The 24,599-nt window shown below is 57.2% G+C and overlaps 3 protein-coding genes and 1 long non-coding RNA gene across 8 annotated transcripts in view; 1 reads left to right on the top strand and 3 right to left on the bottom strand.

Annotated features, from left to right (window-relative positions):
- The window catches only part of HIF3A (hypoxia inducible factor 3 subunit alpha), a 30,968-nt gene extending 26,670 nt beyond the window's left edge, over positions 1–4,298 (bottom strand). For both annotated transcript variants that reach the window (XM_074533925.1, XM_074533924.1), the window contains exon 1: positions 4,168–4,298. In XM_074533925.1, the coding sequence (XP_074390026.1) occupies positions 4,168–4,190 (23 nt within the window). In that variant the 5' untranslated portion in view covers positions 4,191–4,298. The remainder of the gene's footprint in view (positions 1–4,167) is intronic.
- Positions 4,299–5,175: 877 nt separating this feature from the next.
- SNRPD2 (small nuclear ribonucleoprotein D2 polypeptide) lies at positions 5,176–10,362 on the top strand. Of its 3 annotated transcripts, none has more exons than XM_074533930.1 (4): positions 5,176–5,307; positions 7,103–7,282; positions 8,350–8,524; positions 9,277–10,362. In XM_074533930.1, exons 1-3 carry the CDS (start codon positions 5,216–5,218, stop codon positions 8,522–8,524), a joined length of 447 nt encoding a protein of 148 aa, XP_074390031.1. In that variant the 5' UTR covers positions 5,176–5,215; the 3' UTR covers positions 9,277–10,362. The 3 variants fall into 3 exon arrangements, with proteins under 3 accessions (XP_074390031.1, XP_074390029.1, XP_074390030.1); XM_074533928.1 differs by lacking the exon at positions 9,277–10,362 and adding an exon at positions 8,821–8,839; XM_074533929.1 differs by lacking the exon at positions 9,277–10,362 and adding an exon at positions 8,654–8,678 and having other exon boundaries at positions 8,350–8,514.
- On the bottom strand, positions 8,392–9,093 carry LOC141727672 (uncharacterized). Its single transcript, XR_012578655.1, has 2 exons — positions 8,979–9,093; positions 8,392–8,554 (listed from the first exon to the last, which is right to left on the bottom strand). It is a non-coding gene; the product is annotated as an uncharacterized LOC141727672 (long non-coding RNA).
- On the bottom strand, positions 10,239–23,994 carry LOC141727671 (relA-associated inhibitor-like). Of its 2 annotated transcripts, XM_074533927.1 has the most exons (7): positions 20,782–20,928; positions 18,926–19,416; positions 17,953–18,090; positions 16,895–17,028; positions 15,782–15,948; positions 14,178–14,377; positions 10,239–10,853 (listed from the first exon to the last, which is right to left on the bottom strand). In XM_074533927.1, the coding sequence occupies exons 1-7, from the start codon at positions 20,795–20,797 to the stop codon at positions 10,815–10,817; spliced, it is 1,185 nt and encodes a 394-aa protein (XP_074390028.1). In that variant the 5' UTR covers positions 20,798–20,928; the 3' UTR covers positions 10,239–10,814. The 2 variants fall into 2 exon arrangements, with proteins under 2 accessions (XP_074390028.1, XP_074390027.1); XM_074533926.1 differs by lacking the exons at positions 10,239–10,853; positions 14,178–14,377; positions 15,782–15,948 and adding exons at positions 23,333–23,400; positions 23,868–23,994 and having other exon boundaries at positions 16,894–17,028; positions 20,782–21,237.
- Positions 23,995–24,599: the final 605 nt, after the last annotated feature.

The raw sequence follows: 24,599 nt of genomic DNA, 5'->3' as shown, positions 1-24,599 counted from the left end.
TTTTCCCCCATTTTTTCATGGTTTTCCCCATTTATTTGCCATTTCTCCCCCACTTTTCCAGGATTTCCCATTTTCCCATGAATTCCCATCTGTTCCCATTTTCTTGTGTTCCCACCATCCCATATTCCCATTTTCCCCCCATTTTTCCCCATTTTCCCCATTTCCCCCTATTTTTCCCAATTTTTTCATAGTTTTTCCCCATTTTTGCCATTTCCCCCCTTTTTTCCGACCATTTCCCAATTTCCCATTTCCCCATGTTTTTCCATGATTTCCTGTGTGTTCCACCATCCCATGATTCCCAATTTTCCCCCATTTCCCCCCATTTTTCATGGTTTCCCCCCATTTCCCCCCAATTTTTTACCCATTTTTTCACTGGTTTTCCCCATTTCCCCAGGATTTCCCATTTTCCCATGGTTTTCCATGATTTCCTGTGTGTTCCCACCATCCCATATTCCCATTTGCCCCATTCTTCCCCCTTTTTTCCCATTTCCCCCCATTTTCTCACTTTTTCCCCCCAATTTTTTCATAGTTTTTCCTCACTTTCCCCCCATTTTTTCCCAATTCTACCCATTTTGCCAGGATTTCCCATTTTCCCATGAATTCCAATGTTTTTTCCATGTCGATCCCAGGACGGGCTGTCCCCATTCCCCCCACCCCAAACCCCCATTTTTCACGTTTTTTTCCCATTTTTTCACGTTTTTTTCCCATTTTTTCATGGTTTTTTTGCGTTTTTTCCCCATTTTTTAGATGTTTTCCCCTTTTTTTCCAGGATTTCCCATTTTTCCATGAATTCCCATGTTTTTTTCCACGCCGATCCCAGGACGGGCTTTTCCCATTCCCCCCACCCCAAATCCCCATTTTTCCCCCATTTTTCCCCCATTATTTTTCATTTTTTCCCCATTTTTTCGTCTTTTTTCTCCATTTTTTCGCTGTTTTCCCCCATTTTCCCAGGATTTCCCATTTTCCCGAGTTTTTTCCGTGCCGATCCCGGGCCGGGCCGTCCCCGTTCCCCTCACCCCAAACCCCCATTTTTTCACGTTTTTTTCCCATTTTTTCGTGGTTTTTTCCCATTTTTTCACGGTTTTTTCGCGTTTTTTCCCCATTTTTTAGATGTTTTCCCCTTTTTTTCCAGGATTTCCCATTTTTCCATGAATTCCAATGTTTTTTCCATGTCGATCCCAGGACGGGCTGTCCCCATTCCCCCCACCCCAAACCCCCATTTTCCCCCCTTTTTTCCCCATTATTTTTCATTTCTTTCCCATTTTTTCGTGTTTTTTCCCCATTTTTTCGCGGTTTTCCCCCATTTTCCCAGGATTTCCCATTTTCCCGAGTTTTTTCCGTGCCGATCCCGGGCTGGGCCATCCCCGTTCCCCCCACCCCAAATCCCCATTTTTTCACGGTTTTTTCCCATTTTTTCGTGGTTTTTTCCCATTTTTTCGTGGTTTTTTTCCCATTTTTTCACGGTTTTTTCGCGTTTTTTCCCCATTTTTTCGCCGTTTTCCCGTGATTTCTGGTTTTTCCGTGCCGTGGGGCCGCGCACGTGCCGATCCCAGGACGGGCTGTTCCCGGTGCCTGTTCCCGTTCCCGTTCCTGTTCCTGGCTCCGGGCCCGGAGGGGCCGCGGCCGGGGGAGCGCCAGGGGCCCCGAGGGGGGCGTGGCCATGCAAATGAAGGGTGATTTATGCAAATGAGGGGGCGGGAAGGGGAGGATTGGGACTGGGATCGGCAGCGGAATCGGACTGGGACCAGTACAGGGGGCAAACTGGGACCAGTACCGGGAACTAACTGGGACCAGTACAGGGGGCAAACTGGGACCAGTACAGGGAACTAACTGGGACCAGTACCGGGAACTAACTGGGACCAGTACAGAGGGCAAACTGGGACCAGTACAGGACACTAACTGGGACCAGTACAAGGCACTAACTGGGACCGGTACTGGGCACTAACTGGGACCCGTACACAATGCAAACTGGCACCAGTACAGTGTCCTAACTGGGACCAGTACATAAAGCAAACTGGAACCAGTACCAGGCACTAACTGGGACCAGTACATAAAGCAAACTGGGACCAGTACCAGTCACTAACTGGGACCAGTAAAACGTGCAAACTGGGATCAGTACAGTGTCCTAACTGGGACCAGTACACAATGCAAACTGGGACCAGTACCGGTCGCTAACCGGGATCAGGACCAGTCACCAACTGGTACCAGTATAAGGGACTTACTGGGACGAGTACAAGGTGCAAACTGGGACCAGTACGCAATGCAAACTGGGACCAGTACCAGTCACTAACTGGGACCAGTAAAAGGCACAAACTGGGACCAGTAACAGGCACAAACGGGGACCAGTACAGGGTGCAAACTGTGACCAGTACAAGGCACGAACTGGGACCAGTACAGGATGCAAACTGGGACCAGTAAAACGTGCAAACTGGCACCAGTACAGTGTCCTAACTGGGACCAGTACAAGGCACGAACTGGGACCGGTACAGGGTGCAAACCAGGACCAGTACGCTGTACAAACTGGGACCAGTACGCTGTACAAACTGGGACCAGTACTGGTCACCAACTGGGACCAATACCAGGCACTAACTGGGAACCAGTAAAAGGCACTAACCGGGACCAGTACATGGTACAAACTGGGACCAGTAAAAGGCACTGACTGGGACCAGTAAAAGGCACTAACTGGGACCAGTACCCGTCACTAACTGGGACCAGTACTGGGCACTAACCGGCACCAGTAAAAGGCACTGACTGGGACCAGTAAAAGGCACTAACTGGGACCAGTACCCGTCACTAACTGGGACCAGTACTGGGCACTAACCGGCACCAGTAAAAGGCACAAACTGGGACCAGCACGAAGCACTAACTGGGACCAGTACCAGGCACTAACTGGGACCAGTACATGGTACAAACTGGGACCAGTAAAAGGCACTAACTGGGACCAGTACCAGGCACTAACTGGGACCAGTACCAGGTGCAAACTGGGACCAGTACTGGGCACTAACCGGCACCAGTAAAAGGCACAAACTGGGACCAGTACAGGGTGCAAACTGGGATAAGTACATGGCACAAACTGGGACCAGTACCAGGCACAAACTGGGACCAGTACCAGGCACTAACTGGGACCAGTACTGGGCACTAACCGGCACCAGTAAAAGGCACAAACTGGGACCAGCACAAAGCACTAACTGGGACCAGTACACAAAGCAAACTGGGCCCAGTACGAAGCCGTGCCCGTGTCCCCCACGTGTCCCCCACGTGTCCCACTCGAGGCCACTCCTGTCCCCCCCTGTCCCACCCTCGGGACCCCCCCCCCGACCCTTTTGGGGGGTCCCTGTGTCCCCCCGGTGCCACGTGGGACAGACCCCCCCCCCAAAGTCCCCAAAAAGTCCCCAAATTCGGGGGTCCCGCCCCAATTGGGACCCTCCCAAAAAGTCCCAAATTCCTCCTGTGCCCCTCCCCAGGAGCAGCCCCCGATTTAGGGGAGGGTCCCGACCCCCCCCGGGACCCCCAAAGCGATCCCGGGACCCCCAAACCGATCCCAGCACATCCAAAGGGGGGCGGATCCCGCCTCCCCCTCCCCCCAATTCCTGCTCGGGACCCCCCCAAATTTACCGGACCCCGTTCCCCCCGAGGGTCCCATTCTGGGACCACCCCCCAAACGGATCCCGACCTTTCCGGGGGTCCCGGGACCCCCAAATTTACCGGACCCCGCCCCCATCGAGGGTCCCATTCTGGGACCACCCCCCAAACGGATCCCGCCCTTTCCGGGGGTCCCGGGACCCCCAAATTTACCGGACCCCGCCCCCCCGGTGATCGTTCCGGGACCCCTCCCCAGCAATTCCAGCCGCGGGACCCCTCCCCAAACCGATCCCGCCCCATTCCGGGGGTCCCAAACCGGACCCCACCCCCCCGGTGATCGCTCCGAGACCCCTCCCCAGCAATTCCAGCCCCGGGACCCCTCCCCAAACCGATCCCGCCCCCCCCGGGGGTCCCAACCGCGGGACCCCCGCCCCGGTACCGACCCCGCCCCCCCCAGGGGTCTCATTCCCGGGCCCCGCCCCCCCGGGGGTCGCGTTCTCGGGACCCCCCGTGCCCTTTGGCCCCTCAGGGGGAGGGGTCTGGGCCCCGCGACCCCTCCCCAAAAGCGCCGCGCCCCCCCCGTACCTCGGCCCGGGCCGCCCGTCCATGGCGCCGCTGCCGCGCCCTCCGCACCCACCGCGCCGAGCCCCCAACTCGGACACGCCCCCTCCGCAGGACACGCCCACTCACACAGGCCACGCCCCCGAGGGACACGCCCCTCACTCACACACCCCCTGCGGGACACGCCCCCTCCACGAAATACCAAAGCGGGACACGCCCCCTTTTGCACACGCCCCATTGGTATAAGCCACGCCCCTTAGTGACCACGCCAAGGGGGCTTCGTGAAAAGCCAAGCTACGCCCATATTTGGACACGCCCATTCAAGACCACGCCCCCCCCTTTGACGTGCCTCAATAAACCGCCCTTTTCATAGGTCACGCCCACTTTTTTGACCACGCCCACTCACGGCACATATCTATTTGTGGGCGTGGTTTGCTCACTACCACGCCCCCCTCACCTGGGCATGGTCACGCCCCCACACAGACCACGCCCGCCCAATAATGCCCCAGGCATCTATTTGGCCACGCCCCCTTTTGCACGTGTCACTCATGGGCTGAGGCCACGCCCACAAAACGCAGGCCACGCCCACAGGGAGCCCCAAAATTCCTTTTGAGTCTCCCCTGAATTTACACTGAGCCCGCGACCTCTCCCCAAATCCCCTCTGAGACCCCCAAAATCCCCCCAAATCCCCTCTGAGACCCCCAAAATTCCCCCAAATTCACTCTGAGACCCCCCAAAATTCCCCGAGACCCCCAAAAATCCCTCTGAGACCCTCAAAATCCCCCCAAATCCCCTCTGAGACCCCTCTCAAATTCCCCTGGGACACCCAAATCCCTCAAAATATCCCCCAAATCCCCTCTGGGACTCCCAAAATTCCATTGGGATCCTCCAAAATCCCCCCAAATCCCCTCTGAGACCCAGATTCCCCTCTGGGAAGTCCCAAAATCCCCCAAAAATTCTCCTGGGACCCCCAAATTTCCCCCCGGGACCCCCTAACTCCCCTGAGGCCACGCCCCCTTCCCAATGCCACGCCCATTCATCTATAGCCGCGCCCATTTCCCGCTCCCATTGGATGCCGCCCTCGCGGCGACCCGGAAGTGGCTCCGCCCGGGCCGTGCCCCGGAAGCGCAGCGGGAGCGGCGGGAGCGGCAGAGCGGCAGCCATGTGAGAGCGGCGGGGGAAAATGGGGCAAAAAACGGGAAAAACGGGGAAAGACGGGGGAAAACGGGAAAAAATCTGGGAACGCAAGGGAGAAAACGGGGAAAATCCGGGGAGGAAAGCGGAATGGGGAGCGGCGGGAGAACGGGGAGGGGAGCGGCGGGCGGGGGGAACCGGGGAGAGGCGGAACTGGGGAATGGGGGAGCGGGGGGACGCGGAACGGGGGCGGGACGGGGCCTGGGCCTGGGCCTGGTTTTGTCGCCGTGCTGGGCCTGACTCTGTCCCCAGACCGGTCCGGTGTCTCCAAACCTGGCCCCAAATCTGTCCCGGTGTCACCGAACCTGTTCCGGTGTCCCCAAACCTGTCCTGGTGTCCCCAAACTGGTCCCAGTGTCCCCAAACCTGTTCCGGGGTCTTCAAACTGGTCCCGGTGTCCCCAAACCGGTCCCAGTGTCCCCAAACTGGTCTTGTGTCCCCAGAGCTGTCCCCAAACCAGTCCCGGTGTCCCCAAACCTGACCTGGTGTCCCCAAATGTGCCCCCGTCCCTGTCCGGTGTCCCCAAACCTGTCCCAGTGTCCCCAAACCTGTCCCGTGTCCTCAAACCTGTCCTGTGTCCCCAGACCTGTCCCAGTGTCCCCAAACCTGTCCCGTGTCCTCAAACCTGTCCTGTGTCCCCAGACCTGTCCCCAAACCGGTTCTGTGTCCCCAGACCTGTCCCCAAACCGGTTCTGTGTCCCCAGAGCTGTCCGGTGTCCACAAACCTGTCCCCAAATCTTTCTGGTGTCCCCAAACTCGTCTCGGTGTCACCGAACCTGTCCCCAAATCGGTCCTGGTGTCACTGTGTCACTGAACCTGTCTGGTGTCCTCAGACCTGTTCCTGTCCCGGTGTCCCCAAATCCATCCTGGTGTCCCCAAACCTGTCCAGGTGTCCCCAAATCTGCCCTGCCCTGTTCTGTCACATCCCTGTCTACAGGATCCAGGTGTCCCCATGCTGTCCCCACATGTCCCAGTGTCGCCACAATGTCTCTGATGTCCCAGTGATGTCCCTGATGTCCCCAATGTCCCCCCGGTGTCCCCAGGAGCTGCTGAACAAGCCCAAGAGCGAGATGACCCCAAAGAACATCTCCATGTCCTCATGTTCCTTTGATGTTCCCCTGATTTCTGTGATGTCCCTGATGTCCCCCTGATGTCCCCAATGTCCCCCCGGTGTCCCCAGGAGCTGCTGAACAAGCCCAAGAGCGAGATGACCCCAAAGAACATCTCCATGTTCCCACATCCTCATGTTCCTTTGATGTTCCCCTGATTTCTGTGATGTCCCCGTGATATCTCCATGTCCCAATGATGTCCCCGGTGTCCCCATGAGCTGCTGAACAAGCCCAAGAGCGAGATGACCCCAAAGAACATCTCCATGTTCCCACATCCCCATGTTCTTTTGATGTTCCCATGCTATCTCCATGTCCCCCTGATGTCCCCATGGTGTCCCGGTGTCCCCAGGAGCTGCTGAACAAGCCCAAGCGCGAGATGACCCCAAAGAACATCTCCATATCCCCATGTCCTCATGTTCCTTTGATGTTCCCCTGATTTCTGTGATGTCCCCATGATATCTCCACGTCCCCCTGATGTCCCCATGGTGTCCCCGTGTCCCCAGGAGCTGCTGAACAAGCCCAAGAGCGAGATGACCCCAAAGAACATCTCCATGTTCCCACATCCCCGTGTTCCTTTGATGTTCTCCTGATTTCTGTGATGTCCCCATGGTATCTCCATGTCCCAATGATGTCCCCATGGTGTCCCCGTGTCCCCAGGAGCCTGCTGAACAAGCCCAAGAGCGAGATGACGCCCGAGGAGCTGCAGAAGCGCGAGGAGGAGGAGTTCAACACGGGCCCGCTGTCGGTGCTGACGCAGAGCGTCAAGAACAACACGCAGGTGCTCATCAACTGCCGCAACAACAAGAAGCTGCTGGGCCGCGTCAAGGCCTTCGACAGGTGGGTCCTTGGTGGCACCGTGGTGTCACCTGGGTCACCAAGGTGTCCCCAGGGTCAGATCAGTGTCCCCATGGTGTCCCCATGGTGTTCTATGGTGTCCTCAGTGTCATCATGGGTTCCCCTGGGCCTTCAACAGATTCATCTTTAGGGTTTTCCATGTCCTCAAGGTGTCCCCAGGGTCAGATCAGTGTCCCCATGTTGTCCCCAAGTTCAGCTCAGTGTCATCATGGGTTCCCCTGGGCCTTCAACAGGTTCATCTCCAGGGTTTTCAATGTCCCCAAGGTGTCCCCAAGGGCTCCACGGTGTCCTCAGTGTCCCCATGGTGTCTCCATGGTGTCCTCAGTGTCCACCATGATGTCCCCATGGTGGTCTCAGTTCTCCCAAGTTCAGCTCAGTGTCATCATGGGTTCCCCTGGGCCTTCAGCAGATTCATCTCCAGGGTTTTCAGGGTCCCTATGGTGTCCCCTTGGTGTCCCCATGGTCTCCTCAATGTCTCCATGGTGTCCTCAGTATCCCCATGGTGTCCCCGTGGTGCCCTCAGTTCTCATGGGTTCTCATGGGTTCCCCATGGTGGCCTTCAGCAGATTCATCTCCCGGGTTTTCCATGTCACCAAGGTGTCACCAAGGTGTCCCCAAGGTCCCTATGATGTCTCCATGGTGTCCCTGTGGTGTCCCCATGGTGTCCTCAGTGTCATCACGGGTTCCCCTGGGCCTTCAGCAGATTCATCTCCAGGGTTTTCCATGTCACCAGGGTGTCACCAAGGTGTCACCAAGGTGTCCCCAAGGTCCCTGTGATGTCTCCATGGTGTCCCTGTGGTGTCCCCATGGTGTCCTCAGTGTCATCACGGGTTCCCCTGGGCCTTCAGCAGATTCATCTCCAGGGTTTTCAATGTCCCCAAGGTGTCACCTGGGTTTTTCCCCCAAACTCCATTTCCTGATCCCAAAATCCCCATTTCCCCCCACAAAATCTCCATTTTTTTTTCCAAAACACCATTTCCTGACACCAAATCCCCATTTCCCCCCCAAAATCCCTTTTTTTTCCCCAAAATCCCCATTTCCCTCCCCAGGCACTGTAACATGGTTCTGGAGAACGTCAAGGAGATGTGGACGGAGGTGCCCAAGAGCGGCAAGGGCAAGAAGAAATCCAAGCCGGTCAACAAGGACCGCTACATCTCCAAGATGTTCCTGCGCGGGGACTCGGTCATCGTGGTGCTCCGCAACCCCCTCATCGCCGGCAAGTAGAGAATTCCTGATGGAAACATCTTCTGGAACCTTCTGGAACCTTCCCAGATCCCTCAGAACCATTGCAGATCCTCCAGAACCTCCCCAGAGCAACTCGGTCATCGTGGTGCTCCGCAACCCCCTCATTGCTGGGAAGTAGGGATTGGTGTCTCTGGAACCTTCCAGAACTTTCTAGAACCTTCCCAGAACCTTCAGAACCTTCCCAGATCCTTCAGAACCCTCCCAGATCCTCCAGAACCTTCCCAGAGCGACTCGGTCATCTGGTGCTCCGCAACCCCCTCATCGCCGGCAAGTAGGGATGGACATCTCCGGAACCTTCCAGAGCCTTCTAGAACCCTCCCAGATCCTTCAGAACCCTCCTAGAGCGACTCGGTCATCGTGGTGCTCCGCAACCCCCTCATCGCTGGGAAATAGGGAATTCCTGATGGAAACATCTTCTGGAACCCTCTGGAACCTTCCCAGATCCCTCAGAACCATTGCAGAACCTTCAGAACCATTGCAGATCCTTCCAGAACCTTTGGAGAACCTCCAGAACCCTCCCAGATCCTCCAGAACCTTCCCAGAGCGACTCGGTCATCGTGGTGCTCCGCAACCCCCTCATCGCCGGGAAATAGGGATGGACATCCCTGGAACCTTCTGGAACCTTCCCAGATCCTCCAGAACCCTCCCAGATCCCTCAGAGCCTTCCAGAACCTTCCCAGAGCGACTCCGTCATCGTGGTGCTCCGCAACCCCCTCATTGCTGGGAAATAGGGATGGACATCTCCAGAACCTTCTGGAACCTTCCCAGATCCTCCAGAACCCTCCCAGATCCCTCAGAACCATCCCATAGCGACTCGGTCATCATGGTGTTCTGCAACCCCCTCATCGCCGGGAAATAGAGAATTCCTGATGGAAACATCTTCTGGAACCTTCTGGAACCTTCCCAGATCCCTCAGAACCATTGCAGATCCTCCAGAACCTTCCCAGATCCTCCAGAACCTTCCCAGAGCGACTCGGTCATCGTGGTGCTCTGCAACCCCCTCATTGCTGGGAAATAGGGATGGACATCTCCAGAACCTTCTGGAACCTTCCCAGATCCCTCAGAACATTCCCACATCCTCCAGAACCTTCCGGAACCCTCCCAGATCCCCATGGAACTTTCCGGAACCTTCCCAGATCCATCCCTGCACAACCCCCTCATCACCAGCAAGTACGGGATGATCTCTGGAACCTTCCAGAACCTTCCCAGATCCCCATGGAACCTTCTGGAACCATCATAGATCCTACTGGAACTTTCCAGAACCTTCCAGAACCATCCCAGATCCCCATGGATCCTTCCAGAACCTTCCCAGATCCTCCAGAACCATCCCAGATCCCACTGGAACTTTCCAGAACCTTCCAGAACCTTCCCAGATCCCCAATGGAACCTTCCAGAACCTTCCCAGATTCCTCCAGGAGCCCCCAGATCCCCCCAGGACCCCTCCCCCAACAATCCCGGCCAGTTTTTGGTGGAGGGAGGGGATTTTGGGAAAGGATTTTGGGGTTTTTTGGAGGATTTTGGGAAAGGATTTTGGGGTTTTGGGGGGGTTTGGGGTTGGATTTTGGGAAGGGATTTTGGAGGATTTTGTGGAAGCATTTCGGGATTTTTGGGGGGATTTTGAGGAAGGGATTTTGAGTTTTCTGGGGGGATTTTGGGGTTTTTTGGGGAGTTTCAGGGAAGGTTTTTGGGGGGATTTTTGGGAAGGATTTTGGGGTTTTTTGGGAAAGGATTTGGGGGATTTTTGGGAAGGATTTTGGAGGCATTTTGGGGTTTTTTGGCGAAGGATTTGGGGGAAGGATTTTGAGGAAGGATTTGGGGTTTTTGGGGGGGATTTTAGGGAAGGATTTTGGAGGGTTTTTTGGGTATTTCGAGGAAGGTTTTTGGGGGATTTTGGGGAAGGATTTTGGAGGATTTTGGGAGTTTTCTGGGGAATTTCGAGGAAGGTTTTTGGGGGATTTTGGGGAAGGATTTTTGAGGCTTTCTGGAGGATTTTGGTAAAGGATTTTGGGGTGTCCCCATCAATAAATTCTGCTTTGGTACCGGTGTCACCTCGTGTGTCCCCTCCCTCTCCAAGTGTCCCCAAATTTGTCACCAACCCCCCCAAAAATGACAAAAAAAAATCCCCAGGAGCATCCAAAGGTTTTTATTCCCAAAAAATCCCAAAAAAAGGAAAAAAAGGGGGGGGGACACCACGGGGGGGGGGAGGGGACAGCAAAGGGGGCGTGTCCCGATTTTTTGGGGGGGGGAGGGGAGGGGTCGAGACCCCCCCTCAGATTTTCTTCTTTTGTGGCCGAACCCTCGGGAAGAGCTGGGGGGGGAAAAGGGGAGGTGAGACCCCACCCCAAAAAATAAAATTTAACCCCAAAAAATAAAATTTAACCCTGAAAAATTAAACCTGACCCCAAAAATTAAACCTCAAAAATAAAACCTGACCCCAAAAAATAAATCCCAACCCCAAAATATAAAACCTGGCCCAAAAAAAATAAAACCTGACCCCGAAAAATAAACCCCCAAAAAAACCCCAATCCCAAAAAATAAAAGCTAACCCCAAAAAATTAAACTTGACCCAAAAAAAATAAAACCAAAGCCCAAAAAAATCCCAATCCCAAAAAACCTCAAAAAAAAAATCAAAACACCTATAAAAAAACCCCCAAACCCAAAAAATAAAAGCTAACCCCCAAAAAAACCCCAACCCCAAAAAAATCCTAATCCCAAAAAAGCCCAACCCCAAAAGAATCCCAATCCTAAAAAAAAAACCCCAAACCCAGAAAATAAAACCAAAACCTGGCACCCCCCCCAAAAAAATTACCCCCCAAAAAAAACCTCAACCCCAAAAACCCAACCTGAAAAATCCCCAATCCCAAAAAAATTCCCAATCCCCAAAAAAACCCAAAAATCCCAACCCAAATATCTGTATGAGACCCCTCCCCAATTGATTTATCCCCTCTAAGACCCCTCCCCTATGGATTTATCCCCCCTTAGACCCCTCCCCAATTGATTTATCCCCTCTAAGACCCCTCCCCAATGGATTTATTCCCTATAGGGCCCCTCCCCAAACTCTCTTCACTCTACAGGACCCCTCCCCAAACCCTTTATCCCCTATGAGACCCCTCCCCAATGGATTTATCCCCTCTAAGACCCCTCCCCAAACCCTTTATGCCCTCTGAGACCCCTCCCCAATGGATTTATCCCCCCTAAGACCCCTCTCACATTAATTTATCCCCTCTGAGACCCCTCCCCAATGGTTTTATTTCCTATAGGACCCCTCCCCAATGGATTTATCCCCTCTAAGACCCCTCCCCTCTGGATTTATTCCCTATGGGACCCCTCTCCCACGCATTTAACCCCCTCTAAGACCCCTCCCCAATGGATTTACCCCCCTTAGACCCCTCCCCAAATACCCCACCTCACTCAGGTGACCCCTGGAACCCCCTGGGGGCTGTGAGACCCCCACCCAAAAGCACCTTGAGCCCCTCCCCAGTGCATTTATCCCCTATGGGACCCCTCCCCAATGGATTTACCCCCCTAAGACCCCTCCCCAGTGCATTTATCCCCTATGAGACCCCTCCCCAATTGATTTACCCCCTCTAAGACCCGTCCCCTCTGGATTTATCCCCTATAGAGCCCCTCCCCAAACTCTCATCACTCTACAGGACCCCTCCCCAAACCCTTTATCCCCTATGAGACCCCTTCCCAATGGATTTAGCCCCCCTAAGACCCCTCCCCAGTGCATTTATCCCCTATGGGACCTCTCCCCAATGGATTTACCCCCCTAAGACCCCTCCCACATTAATTTATTCCCTCTGAGACCCCTCCCCAATGGTTTTATTTCCTATAGGACCCCTCCCCAATGGATTTACCCCCTCTAAGACCCCTCCCCTCTGGATTTATTCCCTATGGGACTCCTCTCCCACGCATTTAACCCCCCTTAGACCCCTCCCCAAATACCCCAACTCACTCAGGTGACCCCTGGGACCCCCTGGGGGCTGTGAGACCCCCACCCAAAAGCACCTTGAGCCCCTCCCCAGTGCATTTACCCCCTATGGGACCCCTCCCCAATGGATTTATCCCCTCTAAGACCCCTCCCCAAACCCTTTATCCCCTATGAGACCCCTCCCCAATGGATTTATCCCCTCTAAGACCCCTCCCCAAACCCTTTATGCCCTCTGAGACCCCTCCCCAATGGATTTACCCCCCTAAGACCCCTCCCACATTAATTTATCCCCTCTGAGACCCCTCCCCAATGGATTTACCCCCCTAAGACCCCTCCCCAGTGCATTTATCCCCTATGGGACCTCTCCCCAATTGATTTACCCCCCTAAGACCCCCTGCCCAATTGATTTACCCCCCTAAGACCCCCTCCCCAATGGATTTACCCCCCTTAGACCCCTCCCCAAATACCCCACCTCACTCAGGTGACCCCTGGAACCCCCTGGGGGCTGTGAGACCCCCACCCAAAAGCACCTCGAGCCCCTCCCCAGTGCATTTATCCCCTATGAGACCCCTCCCCAATGGATTTACCCCCCTAAGACCCCTCCCCAATGGATTTATCCCCTATAGGGCCCCTCCCCAAACTCTCATCACTCTACAGGACCCCTCCCCAAACCCTTTATCCCCTATGAGACCCCTCCCCAAACGGATTTACCCCCCTCTAAGACCCCTCCCCTCTGGATTTATTCCCTATGGGACCCCTCTCCCATGCATTTAACCCCCTCTAAGACCCCTCCCCAATGGATTTACCCCCCTTAGACCCCTCCCCAAATACCCCAACTCACTCAGGTGACCCCTGGGACCCCCTGGGGGCTGTGAGACCCCCACCCAAAAGCACCTCGAGCCCCTCCCCAATGGATTTATTCCCTATAGGACCCCTCCCCAAACTCTCTTCACTCTACAGGACCCCTCCCCAAACCCTTTATCCCCTATGGGACCCCTCCCCAATGGATTTATTCCCTATAGGACCCCTCCCCAAACTCTCTTCACCCTACAGGACCCCTCCCCAAACCCTTTATCCCCTACGAGACCCCTCCCCAATGGATTTACCCCCCTAAGACCCCTCCTCAAACCCTTTATGCCCTCTGAGACCCCTCCCCAATGGATTTACCCCCCTAAGACCCCTCCCACATTAATTTATCCCCTCTGAGACCCCTCCCCAATGGTTTTATTTCCTATAGGACCCCTCCCCAATGGATTTACCCCCTCTAAGACCCCTCCCCTCTGGATTTATTCCCTATGGGACCCCTCTCCCACGCATTTAACCCCCTCTAAGACCTCTCCCCAATGGATTTACCCCCCTTAGACCCCTCCCCAAATACCCCACCTCACTCAGGTGACTCCTGGAACCCCCTGGGGGCTGTGAGACCCCCACCCAAAAGCACCTCGAGCCCCTCCCCAGTGCATTTACCCCCTATAGGACCCCTCCCCAAACTCTCTTCACTCTACAGGACCCCTCCCCAAACCCTTTATCCCCTATGGGACCCCTCCCCAATGGATTTATCCCCTCTAAGACCCCTCCCCAGTGCATTTATCCCCTATGGGACCCCTCTCCCACGCATTTAACCCCCTCTAAGACCCCTCCCCAGTGCATTTACCCCCTATGAGACCCCTCCCCAGATACCCGCGGACCCCTCCTCACCCCGAAGTAGTTGCGGGGCACGTATCCCTCGTGGCCGTAGAGGGACCCCCACCACCAGTCGAGCTCGTCGGGGGGCTCGCGGCGCAGCACCGTCACCGGCTCCCCCTCGCGGAACGACAGCTCGTCCCCGAACTCGGCGCTGTAATCCCAGAGCGCGTACACGACCCCGCTGTTGAGCACCCCCATGCCCTGCTCCACCTCTGCGGGGACAGGAGAGACACCCCAAAACCGAGATTGTCACCCCAAAACCATCCCAATATCCTCACATTCATAGAAATCCCAAATATCCACAAATATCCCCAAATATCCCCAAATCCCCACTGTTCAGCACGCCCATGCCCTGCTCCACCTCTGCGGGGACACCCCAAAACCGAGATTGTCACCCCAAAACCATCCCCTTATCCTCACATTCACAGAAATCACAAATATCCACAAATATCCCCAAATATTGGCAAATATCCCCAAATCCCCGCTGTTCAGCACCCCCATGCCCTGCTCCACCTCTGCGGGGACACCCCAAAATCCAGATTAACACCCCAAAACTGCCCCAGTATCCTCATATTGACAGAAATCCCAAATATCCACAAAAATCCCCAAATATTGGCAAATATCCCCAAATCCCCGCTGTTCAGCACCCCCATGCCCTGCTCCACCTCTGCGGAGACACCCCAAAACACAAAATGTTACCCCAAAACCATCCCGATATCCTCTCATTGACAGAAATCACAAATATCCCCAAATATCCCCACCTAACACAATGCCGCTGTTGAGCACCCCCATGCCCTGCTCCACCTCTGCGGGGACAGGAGAGACACCCCAAAACCGAGATTGTCACCCCAAAACCGCCCCGGTACCACCACATTGACAGCAACCCCAAATATCCCCAAAAATCCCCAAATATTGGCAAATATCCCCAAATCCCCGCTGTTGAGCACCCCCATGCCCTGCTCCACCTCTGCGGGGACACCCCAAAACCGAGATTGTTACCCCAAAACTGCCCTGATATCCCAAAACCCAGCTGGTACCCAAAAACATCCATAGAGACCCCAAAAATCCCCCATAACCACCAGTCCCTCCCAGTACAAACCAGTACAGACCAGTGTGGTAGCTGGAGCAGTCGGCGTAGCCCTCACGGTATGGGCGCACCATAAACCCCATAAACCCCATAAACCCCATACACCTCACACCCCCAGTCCCTCCCAGTCCCTCCCAGTACACACCAGTACAAACCAGTACAGACCAGTGAGGTAGCTGGAGCAGTCGGCGTAGCCCTCGCGGTACGGGTCACACCATAAACCCCATAACCCTCATAACCCCCATAAACCCCAATCCCAATATCCCCATAACCCCATAAACCCCACATCCCCAGTGCTCCCAGTCCCTCCCAGTCCCTCCCAGTTGCTCCCAGTACAAACCAGTTCGTACCAGTGAGGTAGCTGGAGCAGTCGGCGTAGCCCTCGCGGTACGGAGCACACCATAAACCCCACAAACCCCATAAACCCCAATCCCAATATCCCCATAACCCCACATCCCCCACGTCCCCAGTCCCTCCCAGTCCCTCCCAGCCCCTCTCCCAGTCCCTCCCAGTACAAACCAGTTCATACCAGTGAGGTAGCTGGAGCAGTCGGCGTAGCCCTCGCGGTACGGGTCGCATTTCTCCACCGCCAGGCTGCCGTCGCTGGCCGTGGTGGCGAAGATGGCGGCGCCGTGGCGCACCAGGGCCACGCACACGCCCGTGTCGTTGCACGAGGCCGCGCAGTGCAGAGGGGTCCTGGAAAATCCCAAAATTCGGGGATTGCACCCCAAAAGTTGAGGGACCACCCCAAAAGTTGTCCCCATTGTCTCCCATGTCCTCCCATTGTCCCTCACCATCCGTGGCTGTCGGGGTCCTGTCCTCCCACTGTCCCCATTGTCCCCCATGTCCCCCATGTTCCCCCGTGTCCCCATTGTACCCCATGTCCTCCATGTCCCCATTGTCCCCCCATTATCCTCATTGTCCCCATTGTCCCCATTGTCCCCCATTGTCCCCCATTGTCCCCATTATCCCCCATGTCCCCCCATTAGCCCCATTGTCCCCATTATCCCCATTGTCCCCCCATTCTCCCCACTGTCCCCCCATTAGCCCCATTGTCCCCATTATCCCCATTGTCCCCCCATTATCCCCAATGTCCCCCATTGTCCCCCCATTGTCCCCATGTCCCCATTGTCCCCATTGTCCCCCCATTGTCCCCATTATCCCCACTGTCCCCATTATCCCCATTGTCCCCAATGTCCCCCCATTAGCCCCATTGTCCCCATTATCCCCATTGTCCCCAATGTCCCCCCATTATCCCCATTGTCCCCAATGTCCCCCCATTAGCCCCATTGTCCCCATTATCCCCATGTCCCCATTGTCCCCCCATTATCCCCAATGTCCCCCACTGTCCCCCCATTGTCCCCATGTCCCCATTATCCCCATTATCCCCAATGTCCCCATTGTCCCCCCATTCTCCCCATGTCCCCACTGTCCCCATCATCCCCATTGTCCTCATGTCCCCATTATCCCCATGTCCCCATTGTCCCCATTGTCCCCATTATCCCCACTGTCCCCCCATTGTCCCCATTGTCCCCATTATCCCCACTGTCCCCCCATTGTCCCCACTGTCCCCATTATCCTCATTATCCCCATGTCCCCCATGTTCCCCCACTGTCCCCCCCATTGTCCCCCTGTCCCTCACCAGCCGTGGCTGTCGGGGGAGTTGACGTTGGCGCCGCTGGCGATCAGGAACTCCACGATGGCGTAGTTGGCGCCGCAGATGGCGTTGTGCAGCGCCGTGATGCCCTCGTCGTTGGGCTGGCTCGGGTCGTTCAGCTGGGGACAGGCCTGTCACCTCACTGACACTGGGTGTCCCCACTGTCACCTCACTGACACCTCACTGACACCTCACTGACACTGGGTGTCCCCAGCTGTCACCTCACTGACACCCACTGTCCCCGCTGTCACCTCACTGACACCCAGGGACAGCCCCGATGTCCCCACTGTCACCTCACTGCCACTCGGGTGTCCCCGCTGTCCCCACTGTCACCTCACTGACACCCAGGGGACAGCCCCGAGGACAGCCCCGATGTCCCCACGGTCACCTCACTGCCACCTCCTGTCCCCACCTGTCCCCTCACTGACACCCGGGTGTCCCTGTTGTCCCCACTGTCCCCTCACTGACACCTCCTGTCCCCACTGTCCCCTCACTGCCACCCGGGGCATCCCCGATGTTCCCACTGTCACCCAGCCCTGCTGTCCCCAGCCCCCTGTCACCAACCCCATCCCCACCTGTCCCCTCACTGCCAGCCGGGGACATCCCCAGGACACCTCGATGTCCCAACTGTCACCCAGCCCTGCTGTCCCACACCTCTGTTCCCACCTGTCCCCGGTGTCCCCTTCGGTGTCCACAATGTCACCTCAGCCACCGCCTGCTGCACCACGTCCAGCTCCCATTGACCCACAGTGTCCCCAGTCCCCGGTGTCCCCACTGCCCCACTGTCCCCAGTGTCCCCAATGTCCCCGTTGTCACCTCAGGCACCGCCTGCTGCACCACGTCCAGCTCCCATTGCCCCTCCCCACTGTCCCCAATGTCCCCAATGTCCCCACTGTCCCCACTGTCCCCGCTGTCACCTCAGCCACCGCCTGCTGCCCACGTCCAGCTCCCATTGACCCACAGTGTCCCCAGTGTCCCCAATGTCCCTGCTGTCCCCGCATTGTCCTCAATGTCCCCGTTGTCCCCATTGTCCCCAGTGTCACCTCAGCCACCGCCTGCTGCACCACGTCCAGCTCCCCGGTCAGGGCCGCGTCCAGCAGCAGCACCAGCGGGTTCAGCCGCACCCGCGCCCCGGGGCGGCGCCGCGGCGAGGAGGGGTCGCGCAGCGCCGAGCGCAGCTCCTGCGACACCAGGGACAGGGGACATGGGGACATCATCCTGGGACACCCTCAGACATTGGGGACATCACCCCGGACATTGGGGACACCACCCTGGGACATGGGGACATCACCCCGGGACAGCCCTGGACCTTGGGACACAGAGCATTCCAGGGGGACAATGACATCTCGGGGGTCTCCAAGGGACAAGGACCGGGAAGTCTCAAAGTGACAGGGACACCTCAGGGGTCTCAGAGTGACAATGACACTGGGGAAGGGTCCCACAGTGACAGGGACACCTCAGGGGTGTCAGAGTGACAATGACACTGGGGAAGGGTCCCACAGTGACAGGGACACCTTGGGGGTCTCTGAAGGACAAGGACCAGGGGGTCTCAGAGGGACAGGGACACCTTGGAGGTCTCAGAGGGACAAGGACCAGGGGGTCTCAGAGGGACAGGGACACCTTGGGGGTCTCAGAGGGACAAGGACCAGGGGGTCTCAGAGGGACAGGGACACCTTGGGGGTCTCTGAAGGACAAGGATTGAGGGGGTCTCAGAGTGACAGGGACACCTCAGGGGTCTCTGAAGGACAAGGACCAGGGGTCTCAGAGGGACAGGGACACCTCGGAGGTCTCAGAGGGACAAGGACCAGGACACTGGGGGAGGGTCTCCAAGGGACAGGGACACTTTGAAGGCTCCCACAGTGACAATGACACTTGGGGAGGGTGTCCCAGAGTGACAGGGACACTGAGGATGGTCTCAGAGGGACAGCGACACTGTGTGACACTCGAGGGGGGTGGTCTCACAGTGACAATGACACTGTGGAGGGTCCCACAGTGACACCCCCTGTCCCCACTCACCGGCACCTGCCCCGCTCCCGCTCCCGCGGCCACCGCCGGTGCCACCGGGGCCGAGCCCTCCACGGCCGGAGCAGGAGGAGACGGCGACATCGGCACCGGCACCGGCACCTCCCCGCCGCCATCCCCCGGCGCCGCCGCCGCCCCGGGCCGGTGCAGCAGGCGCGGGATCAGCTGCCGGTAGTGGCGGGTGCGCGCCGGGGCGGCGGCGGGCCCGGGGCTCTGCTCCATGGAGCCCCGGCGCTTGAGCGGCCGCGGCATCTCCGCCAGCACCCGGGCCACCTCCTGGAACTCGGGCACCCGGCGCGCCTCGGGCGGCAGCAGCGGCTGCAGCCGCGTCGGGCTCAGCGGCCGCGCCGGGGCCGCCTCGGGGGGACCCTCCGGGGGTCCCTCGGGGGGAATCTCGGGGGGAGCCTCGGGGTCCGAGCAGCGCAGGAGCCGCTCCAGCTCCGCCTCGGGCTCCGGAGGCTCCGGGGGCGCGGGGCGAGGGGCGGCTGTGGAGGGGAAAGGGGGAGTGAGGAGGGGGAGACCCCAAAATTGGGGAGGGGGCGCGGGGCGGCTGCGGAGGGGAAAGGGGGAAAGCTCGGAATTGGGGAGGGGGCGCGGGGCGGCTGCGGAGGGGAAAGGGGGGGTGAGAGGGGACCCGGAATTGGGGAGGGGGCGCGGGGCGGGGGGCGGCTGCGGAGAGGAAATGGGGAATTTTCGGAATTGGGGAGAGGGGGCGCGGGGCGGCTGCGGAGGGGAAAGGGGGAAAGCTCGGAATTGGGGAGGGGGCGCAGAGCGGCTGTGGAGGGGAAAGGGGGGGTGAGAGGGGAGCCGGAATTGGGGAGGGGGCGCGGGGCGGGGGGCGGCTGCGGAGAGGAAATGGGGAATGTTCGGAATTGGGGAGAGGGGGCGCGGGGCGGCTGCGGAGGGGAAAGGGGGAAAGCTCGGAATTGGGGAGGGGGCGCAGAGCGGCTGTGGAGGGGAAAGGGGGGGTGAGAGGGGACCCGAAATTGGGGAGGGGGCGCCGGGCGGCTGCGGAGGGGAAAGGGGGAAAGCTCGGAATTGGGGAGGGGGCGCCGGGCGGCTGCGGAGGGGAAAGGGGGAAAGCTCGGAATTGGGGAGGGGGCGCGGGGCGGGGGGCAGCTGGGGAAGGGAAAGGGGTGAGAGCCCGAAATTGGGGAGGGGGAAATGGGGGTGAGGGGGAGAGCAGGGAACTGGGGAGAGGGAGACCTCAAAATTGGGGAGGGGGAAAAGGGGAATAAGAGGGGCACAGAACTGGGGAGGGGGGAAAGGAGGAAAAGCTCGGAATTGGGGAGGGGGAAAGGAGAGTGAAGGAGGGGGCACGAAATTGGGGAGGGAAAGGCAAAATCCCCACGGACCCCTCCCCAAATTGGGTGGGGAAGGGCAGAATCCCCTTTTTACCCCCAAAATCCCCTTTATACCCCCCAAATCCCCTTTATACCCCCAAAATTCCCTTTTTACCCCCCGAAATCCCGTTTTTACACACCAAACTCCCCCAAAATCCCAATTTTACTGCCCAAAATCCCATTTTAACCCCCCAAAATCCCATTTTTTACCCCCCTGAGACCCCCCAAAATCACCCTTTTACCCCCCCAAACTCCCCCTAAATCCCAGAAAGTCCCCATTTTACCCGCCCAAACCCCATTTTTGCCCCCCAAAATCCCCACTTTACCCCCCAAACCCCCCAAAATCCCCTTTTTACCCCTCAAATCACCCTTTAACCTCCCTGAGACCCCCAAAACCCCCATAAAATCCCACAAAGTCGCCATTTGACCCCCAAAATCCCCTTTTTGCCCCCCAAACTCCCCCTAAATTCAACAAAATCCCCATTTTCTCCCCCAAACCCCTCTCACCTTCCCCTCCCGCCATTCCCGCCGGGGCCGGGGGGCAGCGCCAGGGGCAGCTTTTGGGGCGACCCCCGCGATGATGATGATGATGATGGTGACGATGATGATGATGATGGGGTCCCCCCGAAGAGCGGGATCCCCCTGGGCCCGCCGTGCTCCCAGAACGCGTTCTGCAGCCGGAAGATCACCGAGAGCGGCAGCGCTTTGTGCCGCGGGGGTCTCCCCGGTGGGTTGGGGGGCACCGGGATGCGCGACACCGGCTGCGGGCCGGGGGGCGCGGCCGGGCCCGGCTGCCAGCCCCGGGGCAGGGTGCGGGCACCGGGCGGGCACCGGAACGGCGGCAGCGGCGACAGCGACGGCGGCGGCGCCGTCCCGGGCCCGCCCGGCTCCGGCCGTCCGCTCCAGCGGGGACACCTTGTAATTGCGCGGCAGGGTGGCGCTGTGCGCGGCGAACGGGCCGTCCTGGAAAGGGTTAAAAACGGGTTTAAAATGGGTTAAAAATGGGTTAAAATGGCTAAAATGGGTTAAAAATGGGCTTAAGATGTTCCAGCGGGGACACCTTGTAATTGTGCCGCAAGGTGGCGCTGTGCGAGGCGAACGGGCCGTCCTGGAAAGGGTTAAAAATGGGTTAGAAACGGGGTTTAAAATGGCTAAAAATGGGTTAAAAATGGGTTTAAGATGTTCCAGCGGGGACACCTTGTAATTGCGCCGCGAGGCGAACGGGCCGTCCTGGAAAGGGTTAAAAATGGGTTAGAAATGGGTTAGAAATGGGTTAGAAATGGCTAAAAATGGGTTAGAAATGGGTTAAAATGGGTTAAAAATGGGCTTAAGATGTTCCAGCGGGGACACCTTGTAATTGCGCCGCAAGGTGGCGCTGTGCGAGGCGAAGGGGCCGTCCTGGAAAGGGTTAAATGGGTTAGGAATGGGTTAAAATGGGGTTAGAAATGGGTTAGAAATAAGTTAAAATGGGTTAAAAATGGGCTTAAGATGTTCCAGCGGGGACACCTTGTAATTGCGCGGCAGGGTGGCGCTGTGCGAGGCGAACGGGCCGTCCTGGAAAGGGTTAAAAGGGTTAGAAATGGGTTAGAAATGGGTGTTTAAACGGTTGAAAAGGGTTAAAATGGGTTTAAAATGGCTTAAAATTGGTTAAAAATGGGCTGAAGATGTTCCAGCGGGGACACCTTGCAATTGCGGCGCAAGGTGGCGCTGTGCGAGGCGAACGGGGCCGTCCTGGAAAGGGTTAAAAGGGTTAAAAATGGGTTAAAATGAGTTAAAAATGGGCTTAAGATGTTCCAGCGGGGACACCTTGTAATTGCGCCGCAAGGTGGCGCTGTGCGAGGCGAACGGGCCGTCCTGGAAAGGGTTAAAAGGGTTAGAAATGGGTTAAAATGGGTTAGAAATGGGTTAAAATGGGTTAAAATGGGCTTAAGATGTTCCAGCGGGGACACCTTGTAATTGCGCGGCAGGGTGGCGCTGTGCGAGGCGAAGGGGCCATCCTGGAAAGGGTTAAATGGGTTAGGAATGGGTTTAAAAATGGGCTAGAAATGGGCTAAAAATGGGTGTTTAAAGGGTTAAAAATGGGTTAAAAATGGGCTTAAGATGTTCCAGCGGAGACACCTTGTAATTGCGCCGCAAGGTGGCGCTGTGCGAGGCGAACGGGCCGTCCTGGAAAGGGTTAAAAACGGGTTTAAAATGGGTTAAAAATGGGTTAAAATGGCTAAAATGGGTTAAAAATGGGCTTAAGATGTTCCAGCGGGGACACCTTGTAATTGCGCGGCAGGGTGGCGCTGTGCGAGGCGAACGGGCCGTCCTGGAAAGGGTTAAACATGGGTTAGAAATGGGTTAAAATGGGTTAAAAATGGGTTAAAAATGGGCTTAAGATGTTCCAGCGGGGACACCTTGTAATTGCGCCGCAGGGTGGCGCTGTGCGAGGTGAACGGGCCGTCCTGGAAAGGGTTAGAAATGGGTTAGAAATGGGTTAAAATGGGTTAGAAATGGGTTAAAATGGGTTAAAAATGGGCTGAAGATGTTCCAGCGGGGACACCCTGTAATTGCGCGGCAGGGTGGCGCTGTGCGAGGCGAACGGGCCGTCCTGGAAAGGGTTAAATGGCTTAGAAATGGGTTAAAAATGGGTGTTTAAAGGGTTAAAATGGGTTAAAAATGGGCTTAAGATGTTCCAGCGGGGACACCTCGTAATTGCGCGCAGGGTGGCGCTGTGCGAGGCGAACGGGCCGTCCTGGAAAGGGTTAAAAATGGTTTAAAATGGGTGTTTAAAGGGTTAAAAATGGGCTTAAGATGTTCCAGCGAGGACACCTTGTAATTGCGCCGCAAGGTGGCGCTGTGCGAGGCAAAGGGGCCGTCCTGGAAAGGGTTAAACATGGGTTAGAAATGGGTTAAAAATGGGTTTTAGAAGGGTGAAAATGGGTTTTAGAAGGTTAAAAATGGGTTAAAAATTGGGTTAAAAGGGGTTTTAACAGAGTTTAATAGGGGGTTTAAAGGGTTAAAAGGTTTTTTTTGGGGGGTGTTTTAGGGTTTGGCCCCCCAAGTCCGGGCTCACCTTGCCGGAGTCCAGGCTGGATTCCCTCCAGAGCCCCAGCGAGGGCCGGGCCGGGGGCTCGGGGGTCCCTGGGGGGGACACGGGGGGCATTGAGGGTGGGGGGGGGCTTGGGAGACCCCTCCCCAAAAGGTTTGAGCCCAAAAAAGACCCAGAGTTCCCCCCGAAAAAAATCCTAAATTTCCTCTTCAAACTAAAGAACCCCCTCCCCATCCTAAACCCCCCCCCCAAAAAAAGCCCAAATCACCCCCAAAAAAAAAGCCCTAAAGCCCCTCAAAAACCCATAAACTCCATCAGGTGCCACCCCCCCGATGTCCCCAAATGTCCCCCAGTGTCCCCATACTCCCCCAAATGTCCCCCAGTGTCCCCAGACTCCCCCAAATCCCCTTCCTCACCCCCAAGACCCCCAAAAAAGCCCCAAACTCCCCCAAAATCCCCTGCAAACCCCCATGAAACCCCACCAGGTGCCACCCCCCGATGTCCCCCCGGTGTCCCCCCGGTGCCCCCGGTGTCCCCACTGTTCCCAGCCCCCTCTCACGCTCGTAGCCCCCCGGTTTTTTCTCGTAGGCCACGTCCAGGTCGGACTCGTTCCAGCTCCGGTGCGGGCGCCGCTTGAGGCCCAGGTCATCTGGGGAGACACGGGACAGGCTTGGGGACAGGGGTGGGGACATGAGGACACGGGGACAGTGATGGGGACACGGGGACAGGGTTGGGGACAGGGCTGGGGACATGGGGACACGGGGACAGTGACGGGGACACGGGACAGGGTTGGGGACAGTGATGGGAACACGGGGACAGGGTTGGGGACACGGGGGACAGTGATGGGGACAGGGTTGGGGACACGGGGACAGTGATGGGGACATGGGGACAGGGGTGGGGACATGGGGACAGGGTTGGGGACACGGGGACAGGGTTGGGGGACAGGGTTGGGGACATGGGGACACGGGGACAGTGATGGGGACATGGGGACAGCGTTCGGGACACGGGGACAGGGGTGGGGACACCGGGACAGTGATGGGGACAGTGATGGGGACACGGGGACAGGGGTGGGGACACGGGGACAGTGATGGGGACACGGGGACAGGGTTGGGGACAATGATGGGGACACGGGGACAGGGTTGGGAACACGGGGACAGGGTTGGGGACACAGGGACACGGGGACAATGATGGGGACACGGGGACAGGGTTGGGGATAGGGATGGGGACACGGGGACAGTGATGGGGACAGGGTTGGGGACACAGGGACAGCGTTGGGGACACGGGGACAGTG

Source organism: Zonotrichia albicollis, unplaced genomic scaffold (genome assembly GCF_047830755.1).
Source record: "Zonotrichia albicollis isolate bZonAlb1 unplaced genomic scaffold, bZonAlb1.hap1 Scaffold_170, whole genome shotgun sequence".
NCBI classification, from domain to species: Eukaryota; Metazoa; Chordata; class Aves; order Passeriformes; family Passerellidae; genus Zonotrichia; species Zonotrichia albicollis.
Note: the sequence above shows the minus strand (reverse complement) of the source record. Positions and strands in the feature narration are given on the sequence as shown.